This window comes from Argopecten irradians, chromosome 13, assembly GCF_041381155.1.
Source record: "Argopecten irradians isolate NY chromosome 13, Ai_NY, whole genome shotgun sequence".
Classification (NCBI taxonomy): Eukaryota; Metazoa; Mollusca; class Bivalvia; order Pectinida; family Pectinidae; genus Argopecten; species Argopecten irradians.
In genome coordinates this window covers 26,837,743-26,865,717 of record NC_091146.1, presented here as the reverse complement: position 1 = coordinate 26,865,717, position 27,975 = coordinate 26,837,743, and the positions used below count along the sequence as shown (strand labels likewise).

Genomic DNA, 27,975 nt, shown 5'->3' with positions numbered 1-27,975 from the left:
TATGTTTTATAGGGAAAGAGTCAAGATCGGCAGTAAGTGTATGACGATATCCTACCATGCGTGTGACATTCGATGTCGAACACAGATGGTACGTTTGCTATTATGAAAAAATGGAACTTGTCATCTCAACATGCAATGTAATGAAAACAGTGATTCGTCGAAGACTATCGTCATAAACGTCACAATAAAGACTGACATTAAACAACAACTGTGCTGTAACAAGGACACTTTCTAGTGATAGAAAGACTGACAGATAATAACAATTGTGTTGTAACCAGGGCATGTTCTAGTGATAGGAACGAAAACTCATCTTACCTGTTCTGGAGGTCTGTTTTGTTTGAAAACATTCGACACATTACAAACAAAGGCCATTTTGATCACCTACCCGTTATTTAAAATAAATCGTAAGAAGACATTGAAGAAATTTCAAATTATTTTTATTTTTTACCAATGCCAATGCAAGGTAAATAACTAATACAGTTAAAGAAGTGTTAAAAGACAGGTCTCATATCAATTAGTTCTACGTTGCCGATGTTCAATCTTACTTTGTGAAATAATAGTTAGTTATTCTTAATTTGACTTGCTAGGGCACAGTGTGACACATAGTTTATTTAGTCATTGATTTTCATTGATTTCTGAAACGTTGTTTTTATGTACAAATTTGCCTATCAAACCCAAGGGTATGGTACATTGCATAAGTTAACAACTTGGAATATGGGGTAATCAACATGCTATGTCTTTTTATGTCGGTGTGACCTTGGCGTCTGTTGTGATAACTTCAATGAGTTTCTTATCGTTGTAGGACCTGCAAACAGGTCGCTTTCAAAATACTTTAAATTGTGTAATATCGTAATCCTTTACACTGTGTGTGATATAAGATAAAGATTATCAGACAAGTATCTGACAAGAGGAAAGAGACACAACAATACTAGTGAAATAGTATTTTTAATGTAATGATATATAATATTTCATGCTAGCATTTGTGTATCTATATGTTTATTGAGAGTTGATAGGACAATTCTTACTATTTTTTCAACATATCTTTACATGCATTGTCATGAATCGTAACTATGGAATAGAAAGTTTGTGTTACCAGCATTTGTCTTAAGTTTGCAATTATTACTGAATGTTATAATCACTACAGGGAGGATATATTTCTTTGATATTTTCAAGATGTAAGAAAATAGTATTCTGTCTTATGTGTACATTTCGTAACATCTCTGTCATTGGTCTACATTAGGCTTACCGATACTAGTACGTGTAATATGTATTTCAATTTACCACAATACCTACTTATATTTGTACTAAATCTTTAATTATTTCTCCCTAATTTAGTTCCAGACATTTCTATGATTAACGATAGAATGTTTGTTTTGAATCTAGAAAAAAAACTCACTCTGTTACATAAGTTACATACTACTATTTAAACCAGATGATGGTTGAAAGTTTCGGTACTTAATTTTATATCTTAATTGTGTGAAAGGATGGATACAAATCGCTATATGAAACTGAACTGTAGCTTAAATACTGCAAACCAACTGTATTATGTGTTTAGAAACAGGAACTTACTCCGTTGCATAACAGTAGTTCTACAAACCAACTGTCTTATGTGTCTAGAAACAGGAACTTACTCTGTTACATAACAGGAGTTCTACAAACCAACTGTCTTTATAAATGTGTCTAGAAACAGGAACTTACTCTGTTATATAACAGGAGTTTTGCAAACCAACAGTCTGTATCTATTACCAATAATAAATAATTACCAAACTAATTATAAATTTCTCGTTGTTCCTCTTAAAACTAATTTACGATGAATAGATTTCGTTGATTGAAACAGTTAATGGAAATATCTATTGGTGTGTGATGTCTATATCAATTACCGGGGATACACATTTGAACCACAAAATTCAAGACAGTTGGTTTATGGAATGTCCTAGAATTTTTATCACGTTTTTTCGTGTGTTTTTTTGTGTTGTTGTATACATGTGGTGATTTATGATGCATAACAAAACATTAATTGTAAAACCTGGCTACCATTTTTATTTGATGACTAAAAACGTCAAAATACGGAAAGTAAGCACTCTGTTAAGGCAAATAAATGATAAATGTATAATAATATGGAAGGTCATAGCAGTTGATGACTTTTTATCTCCCTTTACCCACTGCATTGTTCCATAATGTCACGAAGTCAATGGCCCATCACCATGTAACAACTATACTAGTAAAATATACAACCATGGTATTGACCCTGTGACATGATTCTACAAAGAGATACCGTGTTTATACAATCAAATGACCTTGACTTTCATACAATTTACCTGATATTTGAGATACTTTTTCACAGATAATGAAGTCCATAAAAAATGTCAAACTAGGATGTTAAGATAGATAGATGGTGAAAATATACCAATATTGTTGTCTCCCTTTACAACCTATACCCCGTATTGCACTACAAAGTAACGTATTCATTGCCCAATCACCGTATTTATTCAATTAAATGACCTTCACTTTCATGCCATGGGCTAAATTGACTTAAATTTGAGATAGTTTGTCACAGATAATGAAGTCCGCAGATACCATGTATATTTTTACTTTGCTATTATAGAGAACTTACATGTCCGTTCAAATGAATTACCATAAACTCAGGGCCAGTATATTTCAATATCTTCCCCAAAAATCAACAAAATAGTCTAGCGTGTATGATGGACTTCGCCCTTTTTAGGACAAAACAGCCATGATACTGTTATTTACCATATACATGTATGTTGTTTTCTATTTTTTATTTTTCTTAAAGGTATGATAAATTCCATTAAAACCAGGGGCCAAATTTCGCCAATTTTATGATAACTAGTGATAATTTGGTTATCATGGAATTAGATGAGCGGCACAGTATCAGTAAGAAATAAAGATAAGCTTCATAACACTATTCCAAATAATAAAATTTCCATCCCACATCGGTTGTCAGACCTTTTTTTCCAGTTCAGTTCTTAAAAAGGGCGACAATTTCATGTAAATGTATCAAAGAGTTTAACTTGAAAGAAACTTATTAAATGTTGTTTCTTGTGAATGATTTCACACAATGTTGAATGAGTGGCCTATTTAATAATCATCTGACAGTGTGTGGAGATTTTATTTAATATAGTTCTATATCTACATTTAAATCGTCTTTATATACGAAATTGGCGAAATTTGGACACCCTATGGAAAAATGGTATCCGAAATTGGGAGATATTGTAACCTTATTCATATAAAAAATATAGTATCCATACTTTTGTAACTTATTATTTTTGTAAGAATATGAGGAACCTTTCATCTAGACTGTTAATTGTGTCTCTTATAAAAACAATTAAAATTTACTCTACGAAAAACACGTAAAAAACGGCGAAATATGGACATCCACTTTAGTCGATTTTCGTTCTATGATTGGTCAATAATGTAACGTTGTTCGAAGGCAGATTTTAACAGTTTGCCTTTTCTTAAGTTTAAACTACATAAAGTACCCGGGACTCTATTAATAAGTATGTACATTGTATGTGAGTATGATTCATGAGAATGATATGATGCGGTCAGATATACCGGTTTTAATTTGATCAATCTCTTTGTATTTTTTCACATTTAAAACACAATGTACTTAAATGCCATAAAATGACAATGTGCCTTAACAAGAATGCTATTATGATGTATGTCAACAGTATATCGGCGATGGACCCGAATTGGTGCTATTGTCGGATTTTTTTATATAAAGCCAAGGCAAGCATAATGCAATATCATAATAACTAATGTAAATATTAAATAGAACAGAACGTAAATGCAAATACTTTGTTTTTTATCATTTCATTTGTAGAACAATAATTCCCTATCAACTACATATGATGCGCATCGTAAAAACATTGGGTCTCTATGACATATAATTGTAACGTATATATCAGTTAGGTTCGCTTACTTGTGTGAAGTACTAGTAGCACTACTTACTGTATAACTGATATGCTTGTGTTGAATAACATAATGAATAAAAACATGGCTGTTCGATATACATGGTTGTTGTCTAGCTGCCGCATTGTATGTAAAACAATAACTACTCTACAATATCTGATAACACCAACTGGCTGTATCCTATGACACCATCTCCGTATGATACGAGCTGTAAAACTATAACCACTCTACAATATATGATAACACTAGCGAGATGTATCCTATAGCACAATCCTCGTATGACATAAGGTGTAAAACTATAACCACTCTACAATATCTGATAGCACCAGCGAGATGTATCGTATGGCACCATCATCGTATGATACGAGCTGTAAAACTATAACCACTCTACAATATATGATAACACTAGCGAGATGTATCCTATAGCACAATCCTCGTATGACATAAGGTGTAAAACTATAACCACTCTACAATATCTGATAGCACCAGCGAGATGTATCGTATGGCACCATCATCGTATGATACGAGCTGTAAAACCAAAACCACTCTACAATATCTGAGCTGTATCCTTTGACACCATCTCCGTATCCTTTCGGGATGTAATTAATTATTTTTATACTGTATCTCTATCTTAAAGTAAAATAAGAAGCTTGGGTTTTGGGTTTTATTAGTTAAACATCCTATTAACAGCCGGGGTCATATAAGGACGTGTCAGGTTTTTTGGTGAATGAAATCCGGAGTATCCGGAGGAAAACCACCGATTAGCGGTCAGTACTTGGCAAATGCCCCACTTGGTATTGGAACTCATGACCCAGGGATGGACGGCTTGTGGTAATATGTGAAGACATCATATGTCATCTAACCACTCGGCCATCGCGGCACCTAAAATAAGAAGCTCAATCTTTTCAATGGTGGTAATGGTGTTTTGTAACTGAAGAAAAATATTAATTGGTCTGCTCCTGTTTGTGAAAGGGAAAATTACCTTTCGTCAGCGGTGGAGCAACTTTAATAGCCAGCAATATCCAAGCACAACCTCTCGTCCATTCGGTGTTACGTGCTTGAAGTGCAATTGTCTTTTTACATTATAAAAATGGCAAGAATTTCACTGTTACAATAAGACGCAAAATCAACATACCGCAGCCATCCTAAACATATATACATAATTTTAACAGTAAGCTAACAGTTTTTACAACAAGCAAAAAATCTCTTTTTACATTTCCATTTTAACATTAAAAGCCGTTTCAGAAAAATACTGGGTCATTAGGTATGTATTTACTTTGGAAACAACGATCCGTTTTCCTTGAAAGACATCTATAGATCGGAGAGGAAACATGTTCTACTATCACAACACCACCGATAAAAGAGTTTTATTTAAGCTTTAAATTGCCTTCTTGGAGGATTTACATTTCTATAATTCTCCTAGAATTACAGACAAATTGAATAATGCACATTTACGCGTTATGATCAATTTGTCTGCAATCCTGGGAGAATCATAGTACCATAAATTCACCAAGAAGGCAATTAATGATTATACATGTATTTCCGTTTTGTGGTATTTTTAGCGAACCTGTAATGTGCACTGTTATCTCTATTACAAAATTAAATTCCCCGCTGCCCCCGTCAGGAGCCTCTTCTTTTGACGTCATAAGTACCTCCGACGTCATAAGAACACCTGACGTCATTCGCGGTAAAATATAAGCCAAATGGAAATAAACATAAAATCACCATTACACTTCGAACAATATAATCAATATACCCTATCCATAGGACATTCAACATTTTAAAATCCTCAATATAAAAATTGTTGCGAAAAACATAAAACAATTGGGGTTTTCATTCCGGTAGCACGCAAGCACGCACAAAATATGCGGATTGCATCATTACGTTGGTCAGAAGGACGTCACAACACATGTTAAACGTATCACTGCACCAAAGGGAGTTATAGGAGAATTATGATCTCATACATTCCCTTTTTGATTGGTAAGGTTTCATAGTGTCAGTCCCAAGCAAATGGAAATATAAATCAAATTAATATAAAAAAGTAGAATGAAAGAGACAGCTATACTGAACGAATAGTCATTGTTTCAAATGATCAAAAAACATATTATCAATTAAGAGATTAAGTTCATATGTTATATTAATACGGTTTAATTAATCATTTAATCTACGCAGTACGTGGAACCAAAGTGGAAAACAATAGATAGCCATTGCTCCAAATGATCAGAACAGATACTTTAAAATATGATATATAGTACATATATACTATTTATAGGGTCCAATCAATTATTTAGTTTACGCAGAAAGCGGAACCAAGGATTAAGATCAACAATACTTAGACAATGTTCATTGCTTGACATGACCAGAGAGCATTATCAATTATTACAGTTGTTTTTAGTACATAACGCTTGTTTCTCAAACTGAGAGTCAATAAGTGGTATTAGAATATTAACCTTTGACCTTTATAGTTTGCTGACGTGTCATGAAGATGGAGATCATTGGAGTAGATCTATACAAAAGTGGTGACGTATCATTTTGGACACTCCTTAATATGCAAATAAACCTCAATATCAATCAATACATAGTAACAATATTTGTTAGCAGGACTTGATCATTCCTATACTACGGTGATATAGTATCTGCATATACTTAATATGTACATTTTTTGGGAATAAAGAAGACGTTGCTCATATCAGGAAGGGATGAGCCTTTATTACTGACGATATTCAATTTGTGATTGCCTTTGTAAGATACAAGTCAAAGGAAACATTACCAATGGAGTTCGCAGTGTTATGGACATACTTGACACTTTATATAACATCTGTTTGTTCATCTTCGTTTCTACGCATACTCCGGACAAACATCCCTGATAATAAGAACGTACTGGACATTTATACAACAGAGAATCACGCAGAATGTGCCAAGGCGTGTACAGCTGACTGTTTATCTTTCACTTTGGACACGACTACCAAGGAATGCACGACATTTGATGAGAGGATTTGCAGAAACGACACTGCTGCGGCCCTTTCATCTATTATGACCTTTGTAAAAGTGGAACCCGGAACAACGACAACAGGTAAGTCGTTCAATATTACAAACAATCTGACTCACATGAATTATTCGCGATGTGGAGATTTTCGCGGTAATTTCGCTGTTTCTTTACTCTCAAATATATATATCGTGACCATATCAATAATAGTAACTTTCGATATCCGAATAATCATAATACTGATCAGATGTAAAAGCCCGGACTGTAGTGGATATATGTATAACTGTTATTTATCATGTTTATCAAACACATGTTAGTTAACTTTCAAATTTTGAAAAACTAAAAACAAATAGCTAACGAGAGGTTAGATATCAGTCACGAGTTGGGGAACTTGTTTATCATTTAGCTTTAACTCTATACTTATATCGTAAGGTTTATTTGTTTATCGACTACATTCAGGGAGACTTACCACCAGACGCTGCGTCATAATATCTTCCGCCATAAAATAAAGTACCTGAAGAGAGAGCCAATATTTTGTCTTTTAACACATGGAATAAGCTTCTATTTGACATACAGTAAATATCATGGAATTTAAAAGAAAATGCGCTATGAAAGGTAGTCTTAAGATGAAAACCAATCGGAATCAAGAGAGATAGCAGAGGCTACGTACATGTGTTTACATACTGGGGGCCGCTGTGGCCGAGTGTTTAAGATGTCTCGACATATTACCGCAAGCTCTCCACCTCTAGGTCGCGAATTCGAAATTAATGAAAGGCAGTTGTCAAGTACTGGCCGCTAGTCGGTGATTTTTTGTCCGGGTACTCCTGGCACGTTCTTACATGGATCTGGCTGTTAATAGAACGTCAAACTAAAAAAAATGCCAACATTTTTTTTCTTAACCCGATGCAATCAAAAAAGAGTGAGATGACAGCTTATAACTAATTTTATAATCTATTAGATAAAATAAAATATGTTTAAATGTATCGTTCTAGAGATTTTTCAGGGGAGTCTTTTTCCAGATCAATACGCAACGTCAATGTCTCTATTATGACATCACGATAACCTCGTAGTTTGGCGTAATTCTCGGATTTGTTTTTTTTAAATAGTGTTACGCCAAAAAAGTATTGACCAATCAGAACCCCAGATTTAGTATGAAAACAAAGAAAAATAATAATCCCTGTATAACTGTTTAGAACACAGCTTCAAGATAACTTTTACCCGTTATCATAATCTCCCATGTGGTCTGTGGATGTGAAGTTCACACCGTTGAGTCTTTGAAATATTCAACATGTTCTCAGGTAAATGTTTTCTTATCGATTCATTGGTCATATATTGTGGTTCCATCGATAGTTTAATTATTCATATTTTCAGGATGGCGGGCATATATGGCTGTCAATAGTCCAGGATATGTATTGTCAGCTTAATCATATGAAGAAATAAATGTTCGTCATGTTTAACTCCCGTAATTACCAATCAAGGGAAAGCATGCTAATGTACTAAGATTGATACATTGTACATGTAGCTGCTTGGGCGTGTCTGTCACCACTCAGACCTAAAGTCGTGAATTCGTTGTGTAGATTAAACTTATCTTTGCAATAAAGCCAACTGTACAACAGAAAGAGGAAGAAACTCATGAAAAATATCAAGTATGACGTGCGGATGACAAAGCACAGGACCGCCTGGCTCCTCCTTAGTGAAGTGGGTTTCAGAGGCTTACCTGTCAAGTCGACTTAGAAAATACAATAGACACTTCAGGTGACAAACATAGCACGAAGCGCAGCCATCAGACGTTCAGAAGAACCTGCAGACGTATTGCAACGAGGAGAAGTGCCATTGTTGAAGACGAATAGTGGTTGGCCAACATTGCTTGCCATTGCTTCCCACTCGTAGAAAATATCAAAGTTTCCAATCCTCTTGATTAAACATAACTGTTACTGATCAAGAAATAAGAAATATTTTCTATTTATTTTGGAAATAAGCAAATAACACATATTCTATATTACTGGCAGCCATATATTTTCGCCATCTTGAAAACAAAAATAATACTGAAAGTAATTATCAATGAAATTCAAGGAAATTAAAATTAAACCTAAGAAAGGTACATGTATTAATAGAAATCAATCAAAAAACAATGTTAATTGTCGTTTTATTTTGTTTACCAGAAGACATGTTGAATATTTAAAATACTCAAGGATGTGAACTTCACACTCATCTGGATATACATCAAATATACAAATAGGTAAAATTAGGCAGAGAAAAAGATATATTGGTCAGGTAAAAAATTGATAGTCGACACACTTGGATCTCATCATGTACACATGAATTTGGAATGATCAGCAAATAAATAACTAAATCAAATATTTTTGAGTTTAACCCGTTGCGTCCAGACTAGAAATAGCTCTATTCCGGAGTTAGTTTTATAATTGATTTCATAATTAATTTATGTCTAATTCCGGATATTTGATGTTTTCTATATTATCAAGCAATACAGAATAAAAATGGACTCGGTATCGAACACACAATTTTCGATATTCCATTGGCTTCGATCACTTACATGTATGATCGCTATACCCCTGGACTATCTCATAGCAAAACTGGAGGCAAACAGAACAGGTAATGTAGTCCTTATATGCCCATCAAAAGAGCCGTATACACTGTGGTTAACTGTGTTGCTTTGATGTTGGGCGCCGCTCTCTCTGTAGTCTTCAAAGGAAGCCTTTGCAGGCCTGTCGTTTGTTGAGATGTTTCCGCTGAGCTGCCTCCAGTTTTACTATGAGATAGTCCAGAGGTGTAGCGATCGTATGTGATCGGAACCCCTGGAGTATCGAGGATGTGAAAAGAAATGTCCCTCTCACAGTCAAACACAAGTAACTCTGTTCTACTGAAGCATGTCGTAAAAACAATTCAAACGCCCTTCCTGTAGAGAAAAGGCTGGATGTGTTATCAATGTATGCTCGCTCGATTTCTACCATCACATCCAGCTGGTTATACCCAGAGGGGAATACCGTTCATGGTACAGTGAAATTGAGATAGTACAACTGGAATTAGGTAGATCTCCTTTAGTGTATACACACTATTATAATGTGATTAAATACTGGTTTAAACTTTTGAATAGTAGTAATTGTATTCTTAGCACAGCTTACCAGGAGTTAGTGTTGTTGCCTAGACGTAATAGTGTTTTTAATTGGGTAACTTTTGTGAAAGATAAGTTTTTTATCACTTGGTCTTGTTGATGTGTGGTTAAACCAAATCAATTTAGATATTTCTGTAGATTTACCATACATTAAGCAAAGAATTTTTGACAGTGCACTCCAAAGTATATATTCTTTACTGCAGAACTCCCCGAAATGTCACATGTACAGACATTTAGTTGATGGGTTATCATAACAGTTTTATTTGAGTAAATATAATTTTAAGGGTAATATAATTGCCCTTACTAGGTTGAGACTATCAGCTCACTCGTTAAATATTGAACCAGGAAGATACAGAAATATAGTTAGAAACGGGCGTTTTTGCAGAATCTGTAACTCTGGTGATGTTGAAGGTGAATATCATTTTTATTTGTATGTCCAATTTTCCATGACATTCGTTCAAAACGAATTAAACTATATTATTGGAAAAAATCATCCGTGCTAAAAATGATACAATTACTAAGCTCAACTAATTTGAAAAATTTGTCAATTTTAAGTAGATACATTTACGAGGCTAACCAAGTAAGGAGAATTTTTTTAACATGAAATAATAACTAACTGTCCATTCCCTATGTATCTATTATACATGTGTACATGTAACCTGTCCTCTCTACACTGCTTTAGTGTAGTGCCTGCTCTGTAATAATGCTGTATTTTGTACTGATGGGCTGTAAAGCCTAAAGTGATAAAAGAATTTGAATTTGAATTTGAATCCAGCTACATGTTTGTTTACATGTGATGAGTTACTAGTCCAGTAAAATTACGAAAGATATAGACCTAACTTCCAAATAATTGCGACATGATTTGTTTGCTGCTTTCTGGGTTGAAGGATCTTAGTATTTTATCGCGAGAGAAGTCAACAGATGTTAATCCAGTAAAGAAAACCAAACCCAATCGGAAAACAGAAGCTGGCATAGTTCTTCTGACACTTCATAACATCAGTGCTCATGATTATGATGATGTCATGACTTGAGATATGTTGACCCGTCCCTCTCCATCCTCGATACTCCAGTTGTTACTATATCTACTCGGGACTGCACGTGCATATACTGGTTCACGAGTATCAACGAACCATGAGTAGCTTTCAGAACCAGTAGCGCTGCTTTGTGTTATTTCAGATGATTATAATTTTAAGTGGATTTTCAAAGGTTATACTGATTTTTTTTTATGTATGATAAAAGATGCTTCACCGCCGACAGATCGTAAACGGTACTCATGAATTTAGCATTAAATGGTCTGTTATCGTGGATGTATATACCTTATTAACACAAAAATTATAAGATAATTTATTTTGCTTTTGGTACTTCATTCCATATAGGACATATATAATGTCAGGGAAATATTTCGGGATCCAATTAATTATTTTTAATATTTTTATCTCGAAGTAAAATTAGAGGCTTAAACTTACTAATTGTGGTAAGATGTTACTGAAGAAAAATACTAAATCGTCTGTTCCTGTTTTTGATGAAGAACAAATACCATTTGTCGGTGGTGGATCATCTTTAAATGAAAACATGTCTACAGAATCCACTTTAAGTGTAAAGAGAGACATCATCAATTCCCGAAAAACTGTTGATCCGAAAAGAACATTAGTTATACATACACAATTTTAGACCAAGTATCGTTTTCTTTATATACGAGGCTAAACCATCATACCACCATTACTGTATAGATGTTTATATTCGGGGGGGGGACAAGTTTGCCAATACCTGCCAATAAAATCCTCTTTTTAAATGATTTTAAGACAATTTCTCTTTTCCCCAGTATTAGCCAATCCTACCGATTGTAGTCAGATCGATCCTATCTTCTGTTCCGGTGTCTACCGGATCACGCCGTCAGAGGGACTCAGTTTTGACGTTTACTGTGACATGGATACTCCTGATGGCCCCTGGACGGTACGTTATTATATATTATACTAATATACTGTAAACCAAACCCAAACACTGTTAAAAAGACGCACAGGAGTTATACTGGAATTACACAATCTCTATCTAACCGCAATAAATCCTCACTGTTAAAATAGATATCGAAGGAAATCTTGTATTTATTTGGTGCTGTACCCTCATCATAGGTTGTCAATAAATATTTCGAAATGACATTATTTTTCTTGTATCGGATAGGTAGTGGACCTTTAAACAGAATTCAACATCATTGAAGTTAAACAAACTATCCTGAACATTTGAGATTGATGAAAATTTTCTACAAATTGAAGTTCTTATTTTAAACGGTGAACGTTTAATTTCCAGGTGATACAGAACAGAGAGAGCAATGATGTCAATTTCTACCGGTCTTGGAACGACTACAAAACAGGATTTGGTGATCTTAACGGCAATTTCTGGCTCGGTAAGTCAGATATGTTCTATGTGTGGTAAATAATGTAAACCAAATTTATTTAGCGGCTAGTTAATATCACGATTTCCATTTTAAGACATGTTCGCGGAAATAAACTTTCGCAAATTGACTTGAATCGCGAAATTCGCCAAAATAAAAAGGCACGAGAGTGAAATTTGGTTTACAGTACGTATCCAATTAATAACCTGTATTTGATTTGTTTTATATCATATGATATATGTTTTCATATTTTCTAAAAGGTTAATGCCTGCAGTACCGTCAGTACTTTGATTTTGTTGTCCTGTTTTCGTTTTCTTTAAAACAGGAAATGATGCTATCCACTACCTTTCGACCATTGCCTCTGTCCTACGCATTAACTTAGTGACATGGATGGGGGATGAGAGGTATGCGGAATATTCCACATTCAAAGTTGAGAATGAGACAGACAACTACGCACTCACTGCCTCTGGATTTTCCGGAACCGCCTGGAGTATGTATTTACTCTTTATAGATGCAAAGTTCTAAAGGTGTTTTATAAAACAAATGCTTTATTTGACCCTGGGGTCTCAAGTTTTCCCCTTGGGAGGTGGGCAAGCTTACCTAAGCTCATAGAGGAAAAACACATTGATGGACATTATTTACTCAATTTTCATAGTAAATGAGTCAGTCTTGATTAAAATTATTAGCCTGAAATATAGCATTTAAATATCTATATCGGTCCTCGCTGACCTCCTGGGGGACCAGAGGGGCTTGACCAAACAGGGTTAAAATGACTAAAATTTCAAAAAATCTTCTTCTGAATTCACAATTTTGATGGAAGCAAATACTCTTTATAGATTAAAAAGTCAAATTTATGAAATCACTGACCAACTTAAAGGCAAGTATATAGTGTTTATATACAACATTATTTCATTCTATATCCGAACTCAGGTGACCGTTAAAGCCCATGGGCCCCTTGTTTAAAACCTGATGGTATACAATGTCTTCATTTATTGTGTTTATTGGTTGGTTTCTGAAGTTTCCGTTCTATTCAATAAGGACGGCAAACCCTATATGTTTGTGTGAATGTGTGCACATTTTGGGAGGCTGCGGTATGTTCGGAGTGTGTTGCCTATTTTACTATCTCACTGAAGCATACGGCCAGAGGTTATACACCCTACCCGGTCACATTTAGTAGTTCCTCTATTACAACAAGACACAACACGAATATACCACAGTCTGCCTTTAGGCTGTCCTAAATGGTCGGGCTGTTCATTAGACATTATTTTAATTAATCAAACAAACAAACAAACCAAGTTTTCTATCCATGTAAATAATTTATGTCATATTTACCAGGTGACGCCATGGGCTTTCACACCGGACACCAGTTCTCCACTTACGACAATGATAATGATGTATGGAAATTTAACTGTGCGGTAAAATATCGAGGCGGCTGGTGGTATAGGAGCTGTAACAGCGCAAACCTAAACGGCGGAATATACTACAACGGCACTGACAACTATAAGGCGGTGGCCTGGAATTATCTCTATGAAGGCATCAGACATTCTCACATAATGAAGACTAGAATGCTGCTGAAACGTCCTCATAATTAAAAGCAATCTGATTGAAATACGGATCCTTAAAATGAATAGTCGGGCAAACGAAGGCTAAAGTTGGTAAACATGGTGTTAATATAGCCAGAACAATTTCTTATGAAATAGGAAAATAAATGTTTCCGTCATAATCGCTCTGCGTGTGAGGAAATTAATTTATATTATAGGAATCCTCCTGGTTTGGCTATGTTCGCGTTGCAAAGAATTCGAAATAATTTTTAGTACTGTGCTGAATTTACACGTGGCTTTTCCATAACTTCAGTTGTCAAAACTGGACAAGGTTAGCAGAACTTGACCGTCGTTTTGATATGTATGGACTTTTGGAAGGCCAATGAACGCAATTAAGGTTTTTGCCCGATAATCCACTTTTAAAAAATCATTTGAAAATCCCACTTTTGGTGACCCGCCTCTTAAATTGGTCAATCCGATTTCTGATTCCTGAACTGAAAATCAGGGAAAGAAATGTTTTGAAAGAGCTGTCAGAACTATTTTCGTATACATTAGTCATCTCGCCGATATATCATAACAAGGTGTAGAAACTGCATTTGATCTGAAGTACACGTGGTATAAAGGTCATCTGGACGTGGCCCCTTATAGGATGTTGTCAGATCCTCTATTGAACAGAGTGGTTACATGGATCTGTATTTTAATCAGATTAAAGTAAAATGCCTGGGTTTATGAAACGAACTAAATGATGATTATCCTTTTTCGAGGATAATTTGTATTTACATTGAAAAACAACAAGAGTGAAACTTTGTTTTTAAAGTCTGAAGACCAACTGTTATCATATAATCAAGCAATACATATTTTTTATTTCACGATTTATTCATAACATTTATCCAGAACATAAAAAAATGTATTCAAGTTAATCGTTAAGTACACCTAAGAAGTGGTGTATAGGCATACTAAATATCACTAGTTGAAACAGGGTCTATTAAGGAATGGATTTTTATTTTGTAGAGGTTATAATGATAATGGAGCACGTGAAAATTATGTAACCCTTGCGAAGCCGGGTTACATAAAATTTACACGGGCTCATTATCATTATACTCGCATAACCTCAACAAAATAAATATTTATTCCATATATTTACAGTTTTTCACGTAAATGAATATTATTTATTCTCGCAACAGTTTTAAATTTTTTATTAAAATACCGATATCTTTTACTCTTCCGTCATCGTCAACGAATTCGACTGAACAGCTGATTGGAATCGAGTCATTCATATGTTCCAACCAAAAGTGGGGTCATGACCCCACGTTGCTACGCCAGCGACTATTCCCGTAACAATAGAATCGCCGCACGTGTTGTACTATCATTATACACTGATAATGATAATACTAGAAAGCATGGTTATTGAATCAATGTCAGTGCAAACTGTAAATATAAACCTTTAAATCTCAGTATATTAGTAATAGCTAGGGCCATTTAAGGATGACCTCCTGTGTGGCGTATCGCGTGTGTTGCGTGCTAGCGCGTTTTAGGGAACTGCAGTAAATTTGTGCTGACCCCTTTTAGAATAACTCTTTCCCATTGTATAGTGTTATCTCGTTGAAGTCAAAGACGAAGGACAGCACATTCATTCGGTAGAATTATACTGACAAAGGGCGAACCAGTCGTCCCACTCCCTTAATGCTGAACGTTCAGCAGGAGCAAGTACTCTACTTTTATGTGCTATTGTGTATTTCGGTTTAAAGAGGATCCCATAGTCTTATTCGCACGGGCGATAGACTTTATATTGCTATTAAAACGGCAGACTTCCGCGTAAAGCAGTAGACTTCCGGTTAAAGCGGTAGACATCCGCTTATAGCGGTAAACTCCCGCGTAAAGCGGACCAGTTAACTCCATGAGTCCAGTTGAAATCATCAGTAAAGAGATGACGAAAACTTGTTAGATTTCTGGTTGTTGCAAAATCAAAAGTTCAGTAGAAATATCACCTTTAATAAATAAATCAGCATTAAAGCCCACTACCTTTCCGAAACAAAAGGAAATATTTTGAAGGCCTAAGAGAGTTTACAAAACCAAACAAATGAAATATTCCCTGTTTAAACGATGTTAACAGTGAAGTTTCATTTCGCTGTTTTGCCGTCTCGCTCAGTCATATTCAACTGATGACGACGGCGGGAACCATACATTGTAAGACGACCCGCGTTATTGGAATTAACATTTAATTGGCTTTAATTATATTGCTCAGAATGTGATAATAAGTGTATGATTAACGGTAAGAAAATAACTTTTACGGCTCAACAAAATGACCAATCCGATATACATTTCACATTTTGGAAATTAAAAGCCATTTTGGAATGGTTGTGAACCTTTAAGGCTAACTTTTACGGCTCAACAAAATGACCAATCCGATATACATTTCACATTTTGAAAATTAAAAGCCATTTTGGAATGGTTGTGAACCTTTAAAGCTAACAATGCAAATTGAATAGATACTTTTTTTAATCTCAATTGAACGCGTTTTTACTTGTCAGCTTGAGCACTAAAGAATATTAGTTTTTCACATTACGAGACAAACGTCATACCATTCCATTTCCAATATGTATATCAAATGTGTTGAGTTTAAGATTTGAAACAAACCAAGATTTATCAGAAAACTTTTTAATATAAAACATGCTTAACCCTCAAAAAACGAAATTGAGCATTTACATTAAGATCAATTCACATAAACGGTGCGCATTTTTCATTTGCTATTGTCTGGTTATAATGTTGTACGAGATACTCCATGCTATATTTGACCACTTCAGTACCCTTTCCAGATTTTAAGATCTTCCTTCCTGGATATGTAACATCTACTTCCCAATCAAACAGACCTTCATTAACATTGCTATCCTGGGAAACATCTACCAGAGACAGATGTGTGTTCTTAATGCTACCGCCAGTCTGCCAAAGATGGGTTTTCTCACATATAACTGTAGTCTCATCTTGGAGAAAGGTCATTCTATCATTCTCATTCCCACTCACAGTTTTCTCACATATAACTGTAGTCTCATCTTTGAGGGAGATCACTCTATCATTCTCATTCCCACTCGCAGTTTTCTCACATATAACTGTAGCTTCTTGGCGAGGAACGGTTAGTTTAGAAACTTTAGGTTTAGAATTATCGTCGACAGTGACAGTTTTCTCACATAAAACTGTAGTCTCACTTAGGGGAGAGGTCAGTTTAGAATTCTCGTCGACAGTGACAGTTTTCTCACATAACACTATAGTCTCACTTAGGGGAGAGGTCAGTTTAGAATTCTCGACAGTGACAGTTGTCTCACATATAACTGTAGTCTCAACTTGGGGAGAGGGCATTTTCTCACATAAAACTGTCGCTTGTTGGCGAGGAAAGGTCAGTCTAGAACCTTTATTTATGGTAGCATTAATCTCATATACACCCGTATACGTAGCTTCTTTGCGGGGAGCAGTCAGTCTAGAATTCAATCTAGAATTCTCATTTCCAGTGGCAGTTTTCTTACCAACTGTAGCCTGACTTAGAGGAGACGTCAGTCTATCATTCTCATTCCCAGTCGCAAATTTCTCACATATAACTATAGCGTCTTCGCGAGGAGCGGTCAGACTAGAATCCTTAGTTCCAGTCGCAGTTTGCTCACCAACTGTAGTCTCAATAAGGGGAGAGGTGAGTCTAGAATCTACATTCCCAGTAGCGTCCTTTCCCCACTTTGTCCATTAAACCCACATTATACTGCCTTGGTGTTTCCTGACTATGAATGCCAGTCGGATGTAATGAAGACGAGGACATACTTCTTCCTTCGTCTTCCACAGGTGTTTTAAGATGTCGCTTAATATCTGATAAATAACCGACCACTTCAGATGTTTTGTGTTTACCACATGACCTTTTTACTGCTGAATTTGTCATCCGAGCTGCTTTTGAAAGGAGGTTCTCATCACAACCAGTAATCGTTTCCGTATGTGTTTCGAAATGTTTCCTAAGACTAGATAAAGTTGTTGATTTTTCACCACAAACGCCACATTGGCAATATTCTTTTCTTCTGTGCCCGATCAGGTGTCTGTCTCGGTTGCTTAGTCGATTAAACGCCTTACCACAGACATCACATGTATGAGGCTTCTCTCCTGTATGTGTTCTGAGATGCCTCTGTAGGCTATTTGTCCGACTAAACTCCTTACCACAGACATCATAAGCATATGGCTTCTCTCCCGTATGCGTTCTGAAGTGTGACTGTAGGTCAGCTTTCTGTCTAAACCCCTTACCACAGACATCGCATTTGTAAGGCTTCTCTCCTGTATGTATTTTGAGGTGTTGTTGTAAGTTTTGTCATTGATTAAAGCTCTTACCACAAATATTACATTGGTAAGGTTTCTCTCCGATGTGTGTTAGGAGATGTCTTTTTAGGGATTGTAATATAGGAAACCCTTTATCACAGATATCACATTTATAAGACTTTGTAGAGCTATGTGTCCTGACGTGTAAATTAAGTGTTGATTTTTCACTAAACCCTTTCGCACATATATCACATTTATAAGGTTTTTCTCCTGTGTGTGTTCTAATGTGGATATTAAGGGTTTGTTTCTGACTAAACCCCTTACCACAAACATCACATTTATAAGGTTTCTCTCATGTATGTGTCCTGAGGTGTCTCTGTAAGTACTGAACCTGAGCAAAATTTTCACCACAAATATCACATTTATAAGGTTTCTCTCCTGTATGTGTTCTGTGATGTTTATTTAGGTTACCTATTTCAACAAATCTCCTTCCACAAATATCACATTTATAAGGTTTATCTCCTGTATGTGTCCTGAAGTGTTTATCAAGGTTACTTGCTTGAAGAAATCCTTTACCACAGACATCACATTTGTACGGCTTCCCTTCTTTATGTGTCCTGAGATGTATCTTTCGATGAATTGCCCGTTTAAACTCCTTACCACAGATATGACATGTGTAAAGTTTATCTCCGGTGTCGGTAGGTATTTTTTCCTGCTCATCAGTCTTATCGTTACGCTGCATTATGAAATAAATCACACTCTTTCGAGGACCAAATTTTTCGTTCCTTTTGATTCTTTATTTACTGTAAGCGATACTGCCATTTCTGAAAGAAGAAAAAAAAAAGAAATTAATATATATTTTTATCACATAATCCGCCTGATATCCAAATTTGTTATATGACTGTGAGTTTTGCCGTTTTCTCATTGGTCTAGACCGCTCGGTCAGGTCTTGACAAAATGCAATGTCAACCTGAGACCGATGAACACCTGTTCAGAGGTTGACATTGCAAATCTGGTAACCTGGCTATAAATAGACACAGGGAATTCCCTGTCTCTTCCACATGGCAGACAACAGTGAGATAGGATTAGGAACACATATTTTAACACATTTTAAATGTAGCTGTATGTACATGTACTAAAAGTACCTACTGGGGATACATGGATGAAGATTTTTTAATTTTTTTTTTTTAATAAGTCATTGCGCTAAACTGCCTTCAGTTTTACTTTGAGATAGTCAAGGGGTGGATATAGCGCCGGTGATAGTAATCTCTGCAGTATCAAGGATGCGTGTAGCCCTGATCAGAGACTTAGATAAACCATGGTTATCTATATCTCTGCCCAGATCACAAATCCACTTTAACGTACACATCGAAAATCAATCGGGAACCTTCGGCATTTTCCGTAAACGAGAAAATACTATTCGTCCAAGAATGCCCGAGGAGTTCCGATTGATCGAAAATCTCGGTTACACCTCTGCATCTAAAGTCGTTGGCCCAGCCGATACAGATACAATATTGACTGGATCTCAGGCTCCGGCTCCGTTCCTCCCGACCTAGCTACTGACCCTATTTTTATTTTTATTGACAATGTAACCCTAAACAGACATCTTTATTTTTGGCCTAATGGTCATAGAAATAATACAATCGTCACCTAGATAACATTATTTTTGTCATACATCTGATTTTCATAACTCAATTCGAATACATAGCCGAAATTTTATTTGATTATTCCATTCAAGTTAAATATCTAAGAATGTGATCTGAAGCACAGGGACATGGCACGATTTTTTAAAACTAACAGTATACATGTATATATATTATAGATACTATGATATATATATATGTATACTATTGGTTAAAAATGTTCGTGCCAGGTCCCTGTGATCTGTAAAGACATATTGATATGAAAATATTACTTACATTCAAAAATTTATCTACGGCATATGAAAATTAGCATACTTGACATTGTTGAGGAAATGTTAATTAAAATTCAAACATAAATGTATATACAATATATTTAAAGCAGCGGAGAAATCTACCTGATTGATTGTTAACAGAGGTTCCCCAATGTGTGACAGTTGTTTATCATTTTTATCAAACTCGAGTTAGCTTATTTCAAATTTTGAAAAGACACGAGCTTTAGCACAGTGTCTTAAATTTGAACATTGAAATTGAAAGCCAATCGGAATTAAGAGATCTTATAGCTATATAGAGTTGACCAATCAGAGGTAATTACACACTGGAATTTATCACATGGTTTTTTCCGTTGTGAAACATGCATAGTTACGGAATAAATAATACAGTTGTACTTTTTTACATGCAAAATATGTGAAATTTTTGAAACTGGTAAAATTTAAGTATTTGTGAAGACAGATCAAAGAGGAATCACGGCATCTCAGTACCTGTAACACTCGGTAAAATCACCCCAATAAATAAAGTAATTGTTTATGTTTATTTTCATAGAAATCATATTGCGTTCATTGTAGATGAAAATTATATTACAATATATAACAATTGTTGGGCAAAATTTAACTTAATTACAGAGTTACAAAGTTGTCCAATTTTGATTAATAAATGACCCTATGATTTGATAATTTCAAACACTATGGCATTACAATAAGTAATAAAGTAAATAATTACGTACTATCAATCACAGACCGTGTAACAATGTCAATAAATTTTGTGTTGATCCATTCGGAGTACCACAAGGTACTGCAGTTTCACCAGTACATTTTCATGTGTTTTTCTTTTCTTTTTTTTTCCTTTTTTGCCACTTCTCATCGGCTGTACAGTTTTACCGATACATTTTCATGTTGTTGTTTTTTTGTTTTTTTTTGTTTTTATGCTTCTCATTATCGGCCAATACCGACCGATTATTTATAGCCTTTTAATCTCAGTTAATACCCTTTATCAGCTTCATCAAAATGCTTTATTTGGATGATATTACATATAATCTTATTTTCCTATTTCTGTCATTGGCTTACACATGGACATGTACAAGTGGTTGATACGGCACCGGCGATACATGTACAAGACGTTGATACGGCACCGGCGATACATGTACAAGTGGTTGATACGGCACCGGCGATACATGTACAAGACGTTGATACGGCACCGGCGATACATGTACAAGACGTTGATACGGCACCGGCGATACATGTACAAGTGGTGGATACGGCACCGGCGATACATGTACATACATTTAGCAAACCGGTCTAGCTACACATGTAGCCTGTATTTCATTAAAACAAACAGGCGTCAATCGAAGTAGAAATCTTAGATCTTGATAATCACTATATATACACAATGTATAATTTATGTATTGTTTTCTTTGCGTTTTCCAGTTTGAAATGTCATGTACAATTTATATGTATAACAGTCTCCCCTGACTGTACTGTATATACCTAATATGACTAATAAATAAAATAAGGTCTTATTAAGCTTGACAACTTCTGGTACGTACTAATTAGTAGTCGTCCTGTGTGTAAACCGACTTTCTTTCGGGGCTACTAAATTTCGCGATTTCCGCTTTAAAACATTTTCGCGGAAATAGAGAATACGTGGTAATTAGTATCTTACAATGAAAAGTTTATTTTGGTGGGAGACTTAGGAAAGCCGAGGCACGAAGGAGAGTCTGTTTACAGTAGTATATATGGATCTGCTGCCGTAATGTTGTTGTATCATTATATACAGGTTATCATTTTGAATATTATATGTATAATAAATAATTGGTTATTACATATAATCAGCTGAAGGGGAATGTAACACTCATGATTATACCATTCATCTAAGGGGCGTAGGAAGCGGGGGGCAGGGGGGCAATTACCCCCCCGTTCCCCAGAATAGGGGGGCAAACATGTGTTTTTGCCCCCCCCCCCCCTCCCATTTCACCGAATGAAATTTTCTAAAAATGCATATTTGAAAGAAAAAAGGGTCCTCCTGCACATTTTTGTACTTCATTTTTAGAAAATTTTCCGCTGCGCGGCGCTTTTCCTAAAATATTCAAGCACGTAATATTCAAACCTTTAATAAGGAAAATTCAATACACACGAACTAGACTAAAAATGTCTATTAAGGGATTATACTATTTCAAAAAATGTTTCATAAAAGATTAATTTCTTGATATATTTTGATAAGACAATCAAATCATTATTATTTTGAGTTACACAACAATGTGCCGATGGTGTGAATCCGGTATGTTCAGATCTAGCTGGGTTGCATAATGATATGACGACATTCACAATTATCATTTCTAAATGCAGGTAACTTTAAATCGAAAAATTGCCGTGTTAAGAATGCTTTAAAATCATCAAAATACAAAATCATAATATTTTTTCAGGGGGAGACCCCCGTAGCCGTCAAAAACCGAAAGATAACTTTAAATCGAAAAATTGCCGTGTTAAAAATGCTTGAAAATCATCAAAATACAAAATCGTAATATTTTTTTCTCAAGGGGAAGACCCCTGTACCCCACAAAAACCAAAATCTCGCGCCTACGGCACTCGCAAATACAACAAAATGCTACGTAAAACTCATCTCAGCCGTTTTAAATTGTAAAATTTTCCCGGGGTACACCCCCGGACCCCCAAAATACCAAAATCTCGCGCCTTCGGCGCTCGCAAATTCAACAAAATGCATCGTTAAACTCATCTCAGTCCTTCTAAATCGTACATTTTTTCCCCGGGGGCGCGTGCCCCTATATATGGTGACCGTCCGTCTTTCACGTGGAGTTATCTCCCCTTCCGACTGTACAACAATGACGGATGAAGAGCAACTTCAATGTCATTTTTACTGATCGCTTTAAGACATGTAAAATTTAACCCAGAGTAGTGAATCGCGAATTTTCGGTATAATAAACAATTTATGTCCCCGGTGGCAGTGTGATACGAAGGGAAATTTTACACCTTCGGGTAAATAAACCTTCATATCACACTGCGACCGGGCAATAAATGTATACATGTATTAGCCAATTATTCACGGACACCAATTACATCATTTAGTATGCATGTACTTGTAAGCCGTAAGGCTAAGAGTTTAATAAACAATCCATTCGAAATCATATTGTGCTTGAGAACATGGAGTACAATAGGGATGCGTTCTGTGTCATTGTCAACTAGCTTTTGAATTCACAAATTAAATTCCATGTTCACAAAATATAATACTGATATTTTAAGATGATAGTCTCTGATTACTTTTCCGAGATCAATATTCTTTATACCAAGTAACCATGTTGTTACCGGTATAAAACTTCTGTCAACGTTTTAAAGAAATTGAACCGGTCATTTTCTTTTTGCAAATGCAAACTGCCTTCAGTTTTACTTTGAGATAGTCAAGGGGTGAATATAGCGTCGGTGATAGTAATTTCTGCAGTATCAAGGATGCGTGTAGCCCTGATCCGTAAACGAGAAAATACTATTCGTCCAAGAATGCCCGAGGAGTTCCGATTGATCGAAAATCGCGTTTACACCTCTGCATCTAAAGTCGTTGGCCCAGCCGATACAGATACAATATTGACTGGAAAAGGACATGAAAAATAAAAACTGTTGAGAGAGTGGACGCAATATTTTATATAATTATAAAACTCAAATGAAAATTAAAAGATCAATAATAGGTATAATTGGGGAAACTGCTATATGTAAATTTTTAAAATATCAACATCAAAGCCAATGTTGAACATACGGGTTTTGTTCACATTTCTCCTACTTTTGGGGTCAAAGAAATTATATAAACACTGTAAAACAATGGCTAACCAATTATAGTCTAGTTAATTATAACCTTCTTTTTTTAAAATTTCAAACATATAATAGCAAATCACCAGTGGAGTATAGTAGATTGAACAACATCCTCGGAGAAAATAGAACATGTAACCTCTGAAATCAGAATGACATTGGAGATGAATTTCATTATTTATTCAATTGTAGTGACCGTCAAATATTAACAAGTATTAGCTTCCCAAAAAGCTAGGTGGGGTACGCGGAAGCTTAACCCTTTGATTGGATAGAATATGGAAATTAAACAAAGATATGACGATATTGTTTAGCAATTTTAATTGTTCTGTTGAAAGGCATTTTATAATTTGTGAGCTTGTGTTAGTGCAAGGTATCCAGGTCTAGTACAGACGAACAGTTTTAATAATACTTTTACAACAAATTAAAAAGGGAAAATGCAGAGATTGCTAAGCTCAGAGAAAAGGCAAAGAAAATATTGAACTTAATCTAATATGTTTCTATGTTTTTCTATGGTCCGTTTTCATTCTGCTTTTAGTATGTACTGTCATCCCGCATTTTAGTATGTTCCGTGTCCCGTTAATAATATGTCTGATTATTAATGTTACACGATGGTGATCTAAATTAAATAACAAATTTTAGAATCAATTTCTAGAAAATTCTTATTAAGAATACTTTTACCACGATTGCTTGTTCTACACCGAAATCTTATTAACGGATGCAAGCGCACATGTAACCATGCTTTATCAGGAAGATGGCTTCCGAATCCGGACAGATTAAAGTCTGTTTCCGTAATTCGTTTTAATTTAAGGATGTATTCTTCTGTGGTTTCAGTCCCGTTTCGACACATATCAAAAACGTTATGAGATTTTCAAATACGATTTATCAATATCTGTAGCATGTGGTCTGTAGCAAATTTTATCAAAAAATTACATTTCTATTTTTAGTAGATTTTTTTACACAGCGATTTTTAGAAATGGCCCATTTGGCGGCCATTTTGAAATTGTGTCTTTTTTGGCTTTGAAAAGAGCCATCGTTTTCCCATTTTTTACTTAAATTGTTTTTACTTAAATCATCACCGCGTCAGCATTTTCAGCTGTATCGAGTTAATTTTTGCTGTTAATCTTCACTGGGTTCATGTTAATTAAAACATTGAACATTAATGTGTGAAATGATACACTTTTGTCACTTTATTTTTACATTTAATGGTAATTTGAGCACTTTTATTTTTTAGTCAAAAATATTGAAAAATAACATATATTTAAATGGGGCAAAAAAGTAAGCACACGGACACCCCATTTTTCTGCCTGATTTAGAAAGAACAACCCTTTCCCTATTGATATGCAAACTATTGACAAAAGTTTAATACCAGAACTTTTTTCTATAAAGTATTAAATTTGACAAAAATGGCTGAAAATCGTGCATTTTGGAGCTCAAAATTAAGGGGTAGGGGTAGCATATGTTGTTATTTTGAGAAAAAATATGACTCTTATTTATCATAACTGGTATATTTTTAATGAAGACTACTGGAAAATAAATTCTACAAACATCCATACATATCAAACACCTCATTAGGAAATTATGGCTTTAAATTCTAGTGTATGTGGTCAAAACGGCGAAATTCCAATAAAATCCACTATTTTGTCATTTTGGTATCTTTGAGTGACAATAACTCAAAAACGAGCACACGGACATATGTTTTTTCTTCCATTTTCTTTCGTGGTATGAACTCCTCTTTCCAAAAATTCACATGAGAAAAAAAGTTTAATACAAGAAAATTTTGACTTCTCAGAGGAGTACATCCTTAATATTACTTCAACAGGCAGTGCTTGTAACACACCGAACATCCATCTGATTCAAGCGTTCTTGCTACATGGCTATCCTGCAAGATCGCGTGATTTGCATCCGATTCTAACTGCTACGCCTCAAGCGGCTTAGCAATAAGCAGAAAGATATTGTTATCTCGATATTATTATATTACTATTATACTATTACGAGTACATGTAAGAGCCGCTGTAACTACAACACATGTAAACAACGTAAACTAGGTCACCGACTGACACTATATATATATGTTTCATGTCAATATCTTTACCTGTAATTTTATATACACGGTTCCAGGGTCGATTGTTTGTATTTCTGGAGATAATATAATTAACAATTAGCGAAGATTACTGTATTTAACGTATATTTTTCATATATTATTCTCTGTGTGAAAGTCCGTGCGTGAGCTTGGTTTGTCCCGCTCTTCAGTGTATTGGAACTCTTTTGTTATATTTAGCGCTCGCGCTCGGCGGGAAAATTTAAAGTGCTCTTATTCCATGATACTAGTATAAAAGGGGGCGAGATCATCTGCCCGGGGCCATAGCTAGTTGAGCCACCGGAACAAGAACCCAGGAGCACCAGCTATCAGTACCACAAGCCTGGCCATCCCTTATGATGGAATCAGCTATGGTTAGAGCAGGTGTTTAGTTGGGACGATTACTTTTCTTGTCATTCAGATAACTATTTATTTATAATACTCAGATAATATTCTTTGTGGTAATATTTAGTGGTAAACATCAATTATTTCTATATCAATATACTGAACAGGCGGTCTCTCTGTAAGTGATTTAGTGAGAGTGAATGAATACCAGTCTTTATCATCTATTGTAAATATGTAATTTCATATAGGGCACGAGTCAATAAATTGTCATGCTTTGTTAAATTGTGTTTCTTTGATATTTGATATTGAAACTTATTAAACTATTGGTTATTTGTGCAATATAAACTATTGAAACAGTGGTACAGCGAGAATCCAAAATAATGTAACTGTCCAGTGGGCGAAACGTTACAATTTTAACTTCAATATTCTTTTTTAATTTTGTTGTAGACGAAGAATTAGTTTCACTTGTCAAGTTTATCAAACAATTAGATATTCGACTTAATTATATTTAAGTATTTCCCTTGTTTATCAAATGTCTATGTATATATGTATGTCCTGCCTGCGTGTAATTCTTTACACTAAACGTTTATGAGCGCACCTATTTACAGGTAGATTGTAGATTGTAGGTGTTACTTCCAGTATTATTGATAAGACCAAAAAAAAAATGTTTTTAGGGTTACCCGACCGACCTTAATTTTTTACCCCCGACACTATTTTTTTTTCTATTTTTCTGCGAGAAAAAAAATTAAAATTGGGGATTTCGATCTCAGACTCCGGTTCCGGTCATTACATCCTCCCGACCTAGCTACCGACCCTATTTTTATTTTTATTGACAATGTAACCCTAAATAGGGATTGGATTTTGTTTTTATGTTAACCATGCTTGTATGGAGCAATTCCTCTAAGAATATATTCTATGGTTCGATAGACACAATGTATTTGTGGTGACGCGTAACTGTCAACACGTGGATTACTAGCGGTGCATGTTTTATAATACACATGGTTAAATTTTCAAAGAGCAAAGACAAGAGAATATGTTTATAACTGACCTAGCTCAGTCAGAGGGTCTCACGCCCGTCAACCCCAAAGACTCGATCGTAGGACACCGACACAGAGGTAATGTTTACATTTGACATCCATCATTTTTAACAAAAATGAAAGCACGTCGCCCCGGTCGGATATTTTTCCCCGTTTCTTTATACAATTGTTAATTTTAAATATGTTTGTATCATATATACATATAAAACATATATATATTGTTTACATTTTTCCAAAATTCTATGAAAAACAACAATATACACGTAATGTTGCGTCAAAATGTAAACAAAAAAGTAGCCCCTGTACGTTGCATAGAACATTTTCATACGCAAGTTTAAAGTTCAATGTTACCATGCAGTTATGGTAAACAAAATCGGCTAGTATTTACGTATAGTGATCAAGTCTAGCAAGTGTAAATATACAGACATATTTATTTTTTGGCCGAATGGTCATAGAAATAATACAATCGTCTCCCAGATAACATTATTTTTGTCATACATCTGATTTTCATAATTCAATTCG

The 27,975-nt window shown here is 35.1% G+C and overlaps 3 protein-coding genes across 8 annotated transcripts in view; 2 read left to right on the top strand and 1 right to left on the bottom strand.

The window, feature by feature from the left end:
* Positions 1 to 27,975, bottom strand: part of LOC138306001 (cyclin-dependent kinase 4 inhibitor B-like) — a 637,657-nt gene that overhangs the window by 394,858 nt on the left and 214,824 nt on the right. The window lies entirely within an intron of this gene.
* The window catches only part of LOC138305998 (uncharacterized), a 343,209-nt gene that overhangs the window by 194,320 nt on the left and 120,914 nt on the right, over positions 1 to 27,975 (top strand). For 2 of the 3 annotated variants that reach the window (XM_069246307.1, XM_069246306.1), the window contains one exon: positions 13 to 4,023. The exons of the other annotated variant lie outside the window; for it this stretch is intronic. In XM_069246307.1, coding sequence (XP_069102408.1) covers positions 13 to 36 — 24 coding nt within the window. In that variant the 3' untranslated portion in view covers positions 37 to 4,023. Of the gene's footprint in view, positions 1 to 12; positions 4,024 to 27,975 lie in introns of those variants that run through there. 3 annotated transcript variants of the gene reach the window in all.
* LOC138306003 (fibrinogen-like protein A) lies at positions 11,964 to 14,081 on the top strand. Its single transcript, XM_069246318.1, has 4 exons — positions 11,964 to 12,005; positions 12,357 to 12,453; positions 12,767 to 12,931; positions 13,777 to 14,081. Exons 1-4 carry the CDS (start codon positions 11,979 to 11,981, stop codon positions 14,031 to 14,033), a joined length of 546 nt encoding a protein of 181 aa, XP_069102419.1. The 5' UTR covers positions 11,964 to 11,978; the 3' UTR covers positions 14,034 to 14,081.